Here is a 6,424-nt window from a genome sequence, read left to right on the forward strand (position 1 = left end):
GATTTTTGCGTGCATGGTGCGGGCAAAAATAAGAGGAGGAGATCAGAAATTCAGAATAGAGGGATAAAAAATTATTGTTTATGATTCCCCATTATAATAACTCACCAAAATGTTTGAGTAACCTAGTACGTAGAAAGGCAACTCAGAGAAACCATGAAAGCCTAGAAGCGAGACAAACGTGAGTAGCAACCTCACTCAAATAGAATATCCTTATAAGAGAGGGAGAGAGGGGAGAGAGCGGAGAGAAACCTAGAGAGAGAGAGAGAGAGAAAGAGAGGGAATGAGAACTCAGTCATCTGAAAAAGTTGCCGCCGGGGCTTCGCCGCCGGCGAAGGCGAAGGGGAAGCGGACGCCGTGCTGCAGCAAGGTTGGGCTGAAGAGAGGGCCATGGACGCCGGCGGAAGACAAGCTGTTGACTGATTACATCAACAAGGAAGGCGAGGGGCAGTGGCGAACCCTACCCAAGATGGCCGGCCTCCTCCGCTGCGGCAAGAGCTGCCGCTCCGCTGGATGAACTACCTCCGCCCCACCGTCAAACGCGGCCACATCACCCCGACGAAGAGGATCTCATTCTCCGCCTCCACCGCCTCCTAGGCAACAGGTACATACCACCCTCCATTAGATTATTATAATCCAGCCCGAATAGACAGTTCAATTAGTCACAAACTTATCACAAGATCAGAGATCAAAGATTGAGTCTCACCAATAACATCAGTTGAGTCATCATAATCTGTCATCCTACTGGGATAGGCGATTCCACCTTTTGTCACAAGATTATTACAATCTCACTTTGCTTTAGGGTTTGAGACTTTGATTCCTTTTATTTTGCTATGGTATGAAGGTGGTCACTGATAGCAGGGAGGATATCAGGCCGGACAGATAACGAGATAAAGAACTATTGGAACACTCATCTCACCAAGAAGCTGATTAGCCAAGGCATTGATCCAAGAAACCACAAGCCTCTACTCGTAAACCCTACCAATTCCAACCACCCCAAAAACCATAACCCCTCCTCCTCCTCAGTTCCCATAATAAAACCCACACCCATTCACGTTGGTCTTTCCAACCAAGACAAGACAGTGAAGATCAATAGCAGTACTACCGTTAACGTTGTTGGAGGGACGACAAATCATCAGATTGATCAGCCCAACAGCGTGGGAGGGACGACGAATCATCAGACTACTGGAAATGGGGATGAGGAGTTTAATATGGATATCGGAGACGATAATGAGGATAATGTTGGGATGGATTTTTGCCCGGACGAGGATGCGTTTTCGACAATCTTTGATTCGTTGATGAACGAGGATGTGTTCTTCGCTGCTGCCCAAAACAACCAACAATCTAATCATCACGACATTACCCCCCTGCCCTCAACTTCTGAAAATAATAATAATAATCAGCCTCTGAATCCTTTCCAACACATGAACTTCCCCTTCAGTACTGAAGATGGGTTGATGATGATGATGATTTTCTACCATGATTTGGATCCTCACCTACCCCCTTGTTTTCAATCGGCTAGCATATAATATATATATATATATATATATATATATATATATATATATATATATATATAATGATTGTGTGATCTTCAGTTTGAGGGACTAACAATATAATAATAACTACTGCAATGTCTCGATCTCTCTCAACTCCATAACATGTTATAACGTTGGTTGATACATGTAATAGATCAGAGAGACCAAAAAAAAAAAAAAAAAAAAAAAACAGTTTTTAATATTATTATTAATGGTTTGTTGTATGTTTATGTTTGTAGACTGCTCAAGATCGATATTGCAGATTGTCAGTGGTGTAATAAAATGTATGTATGCTTATTATTATTGTTGTTGTTGTTGTTGGAGGGAAATACTCCTTAGAACCATACTTCACTCATTTTAATCAGTTATATATCGATTAAGCAGTTGTGGATCAAATGTGTTTCAACTTGCATAGAACATACTCATATACATATTTAGTGTGTGTTTGGTTCTAACATGGGAATCTAAACCAGAATGAGAACCAAATACTTGGTAATTGGACTGAGTTTTGGTGGAAAAGTATTTTGAATGTTTGGTAGTAGCTAGGGTGGAATTAGAATGATTACCAATATTGATATTTGGTTATTTAGGATCCTATAATCATAATAAAGGTTTTTAAATACCAAAACAAAAAATTAAGGCAATCAATATTATGAGTGGCGATGAAATGAGTAGGCAATGTAGTGAGGGATTGGAGTCAATGAAATGATGAGGAGGCGACGGGACGAGGAGGTGATTAAATGAGCAGGGATAAGGCTGATTGAATTAAAGGAATGGTACCTGATTTAAATTAGATAATGAGTTTTTTTAATTATAGGGGTAATCAATTACCCATGTTTTACTAAGGACCTTATGATTCAATGATATCATGTTGCTCTCTTATGTGGGAGGTCATAAATTTGAGCCTCAGTGGAGGCATTTGACCTAATAGGTTGTATAGGTGAGTATTCCCCTTAAAGAAATACCCGTGCCTGTATTTTAAAAAATTGTCAACAAACAATAATGTGTATGAATTTCATTCCATTCCTTGTATCTAACCTCATGCACCAAACACACCCTAAACCCTAAACCCACTTCAAAGTCTGCAATAATTTTAACCTACTTTTTTCCGTTTCTGAAACATTTCATTTATGAAAAAAAATCATTGTTTTCCCAATTTCTTAATTTGTGTTACATAAATTTTATGCTAAATCCAACAAAATATTAAAACATAATATATATATGCAATGTAATTCGTATAGATTACTAAATCCATCGAAAATGAAACAAAAATATCAATTTAGTTTTTATTTTTAATATTTACAAAAATGAAATTGAAATATACAAAACCTAAAATCCCTTAATGGAACCTGGACAACGTGTTTGTGGAGGGAGAGAGAGACGCAATCCTTCAACATTAAATTTTCGGATGAGGTAAAGATGTAGTGTTTGGTGTGTATCTTTTAAAAACATTAACTGTTGGAAGATTTTCTTTTAATAATTATTGAAATATTAAGAAAACTAGTAATTCACTCGCGCGATGCACGGAAAAAAATTATGTTATTATAAATATAAATAAAAAATAGAAAAACTAAAATATTTTAAATTATTTAATATAATAATATTTTTGAGCTTCCATTGGTCAAGTATTTATTATTTTTATAGAATACAAAATTACAATTAAAATTAAAATTAATATTAAAATTATAATTTTGTATGGTTAATATAATCTCTAATTATGTGCATATTCAAATAAACTTATAGAGAGAATTTACATAATTACATTGATTTATTCTTAATTGTATTTCATCTATATTATAATTTTCACAATACAAATAATAACTAAGATAATTACATTTGGAAAGCAAATTTCAAATTTTGTATGTGTAAATTTAAACTCTAATTGAACACAATTTTTATATGATTATATAATATATAGCTATTTTATTTTTCAAAAGTATATTTTTTATATGATTATATAATATATAGCTATTTGTTTTTAAATGTTGTGTTTTTTTTTTTATAATAAAGGAGGTTGTGGCATTAATTGTAACATTAATTATTTCCCAAATCATATAGCTTTATTATATAAAGGATTAATTTGGTATTTAGTCAATCTAAACAACTTTTCCCTCCAAAAAGTTAATGAAAATCACCCCTCCAAAATTTTCTTCACTAATTTGATTGAATACTTTAATTTTTCATTAAAAATTAGTGGAGTTGGCCAATTCAAGACTCCCAATAATTTTTGAATTATAATTATAATTAGGGAAAATGGCACTTTTTCCCCCTGAATTATATACTTATAACATTTTTTTTCCCCTGAATTACTTAAGTGGCTCTTTTTCCCCCTGAAATGTTAAATGGACATATTTACCCTTAACATAAATATTTAAAATAAATATTTCATTTATTTTTCTTCTCCAACAAATTATTACTATAATTTGGTTCAAACCAAACATATACTATACCAACCAAACCAAAATATCCCAATTACAATTTATAATCAAAACGCGATATTTAGATTTTATTAAAATTGCGAACCGGAATGGCCGGTTCATGTTCTGAACTGAAAAAAATAAAAAACATTTATTGTTAAATTTAGACTATTTTAAAATAAAAAAATAAAACTTTAAAATAAAGATGGTTCAAAATCGCGAACCGGATCCAGAACCGCCGGTTCACAGTTCATGATCCATTTTTTTTATTCTTAAATTTAATAAATTGAAATCCAAATATTGGGTTCTAGATCTGAATCATAATCGAAAACTTTTAATTCGATTGCTATAGTGTCTGGTTCAGTTCGAACCGAACCGTGGTAATCGCTATATATATGCAATAATTTGTTGGAGAAGTAAAATAAATAAAATATTTACTTTAAGGGTAGAAATGTCAATTTAATATATTAGGGGGAAAAACCACCACTTTTAAAATAATTGAGGGGGGCTAATGTGCTTACATAAATAATTGAGGGGGAAAGTGCCATTTTTCCTTATAATTATAATTATTGATTTTATTACATTTTTGTATAATTGTTAAATTATAGAGTTTTTATACATTTATAAAATTAAAATTTATAAACTAAAAACTTACAATTTTGAATTAAAATTAGTGCAAGTTACAAAAATTAAACTATTACATAACGATTCTTGTAATTCATGTGTGATATTCTTTATAAAATATCTTGAATCAATTTACCTTAATTACATGTAAAAAAGATTTAAATTATTACATTCTTAACCCACAAATTTAAATTTTTAAAAGAGATAAAATAATATAATGTCGATTGGGTCAGGTACATTTATGAAGGGTGCCATGATGCAACTTAACACTATATATAGGATCGTGTCGCGCCAACTCAGACACATGCACAATAGTACATGAACTGTGCCTGAACTCGCTCATATGGACTAGGCCCATGACCAGTGGCGGAGGGAGCATGGGGGCAGCTGCTCCTACTGCCCAAAATTATATAACTCCAACTGTTAGTTTCTGTTAATTATTAATTACAAACGGTTAGTTACTAATTGCTAATGGCTAGTTGTTAAATTTACTACTTTACTGTTAAAATTACTATTAAATTTATTAATTGCTAACTGTTAATTACTGTTAATTAATTACTAGTATTATAGTTTTTGCTGGTGTTAGTTTTTTATATAGTTTTTGCTAATTAATTACTAATTACTTAATTTATTAACTTGATTAGTAATTAGTTCAGTGATGATTTATTAAATAATTGTTTAGTGCCGCATGTTGAAAAAGATATTTTTGATCAAGTTTCAAATGAATCAGTTCTATAAAGATTTTAACATTGTTTAGTGACGTATTATCCCATAGTTTATCATAAACATTATATTGTAATTTATAATGTATTTTTATTTTAACAATCTTATTTGTATTTGAACATTTTTGAATTTATTTTCCCTTTGCTTCTTCGCCCTCGCTGAAAAAAAATCTTGACTCCGCCACTGCCCATGATAGTCTACGTGGGTTTATCTACAGATGGTAGCTAATTTTTTTTTTAGTACTATTGACTCTGTTACAATGTAGTATCTGTTTATACATACTTTTCAACCTATTGAAGCACAAAGAATCACTGTCCTCACTAGGGTTTAAATATGTGACCTTCCATTTGAGAGAGTCACAGTTATGCCGCTTGATCACAAGGTCTTTGGCAATATGGTAGCTAATTTAGATCGAAGAATAGTTGTATTCCTATCTCTTGTTTGGTTTGGTTAGTTTGGAAAAATTAAATTGTGACGGAGGTCAAAGCTAGCTACCAGTCTTTGCCTGTGTGCATTATGGCTGGCAGATGAATGCGTGATTGACCTTATTAATTGCCACACACATTCATTCTTTCTTTCTTTCCACACATTCATATATAGATGACTGCTGGTCAGCCTCGTATGTTATAAACCACCTAAACAGATCATACCTTAATTTTCAAGAAAAAAATAAACTAATCGTAAATCTAGTTTTCGTTTTCACTGTTACGTTGGGAAAAAAAGTAATAGCAAATTTAAACAGAAATTAAATTTTATCTCTTCCACCGATTACTAACTAATAAATGAGTCAATATAATGTTAGAATTAATTTTTATTTATCTTGAAACAGAAACGACAATGTTAAAATAATCGAGAACAAATCTATAAATATATTATTACCTTAATTAGGTTAACATATCTTTACCAGGACTATGTGGTCTAATGGTATCCGGGTTGGACTTCCATTTGGAAGATTGTGATTTCGAGCCTCTGTACTAGTAGAGCTAGTAGTATTCAAAAAAAAAAAAAAAAAAGGTTAACATATCTTTTAATATTTCAGCCCACATTATTTGCTAATTATGGTGTGGACCGGGGTCTTCCTTGCAAGGTGGACCTTAGTCTAAAAAGAAGTTTTTGTCGAAATTC

General features: G+C 32.3%; 1 protein-coding gene across 1 annotated transcript; it reads left to right on the plus strand.

Moving 5' to 3' along the window:
• Nucleotides 1-280: 280 nt before the first annotated feature.
• LOC109179539 (transcription repressor MYB5-like) lies at nucleotides 281-1,526 on the plus strand. Its single transcript, XM_019329045.1, has 2 exons — nucleotides 281-450; nucleotides 842-1,526. Exons 1-2 carry the CDS (start codon nucleotides 281-283, stop codon nucleotides 1,524-1,526), a joined length of 855 nt encoding a protein of 284 aa, XP_019184590.1.
• The last annotated feature ends 4,898 nt before the right edge of the window (nucleotides 1,527-6,424 follow it).

This window comes from Ipomoea nil, unplaced genomic scaffold (assembly GCF_001879475.1).
Source record: "Ipomoea nil cultivar Tokyo-kokei standard unplaced genomic scaffold, Asagao_1.1 scaffold0927, whole genome shotgun sequence".
In the NCBI taxonomy this organism is placed as follows: Eukaryota; Viridiplantae; Streptophyta; class Magnoliopsida; order Solanales; family Convolvulaceae; genus Ipomoea; species Ipomoea nil.

Coding starts and splice junctions, on each gene's coding strand:
- LOC109179539 (XM_019329045.1), top strand. CDS start 281: ATGAGAACTCAGTCATCTGAAAAAGTTGCCGCCGGGGCTTCGCCGCCG. Junction 451..841: donor AAGGAAGGCGAGGGGCAGTG/GCGAACCCTACC, acceptor TATGGTATGAAG/GTGGTCACTGATAGCAGGGA.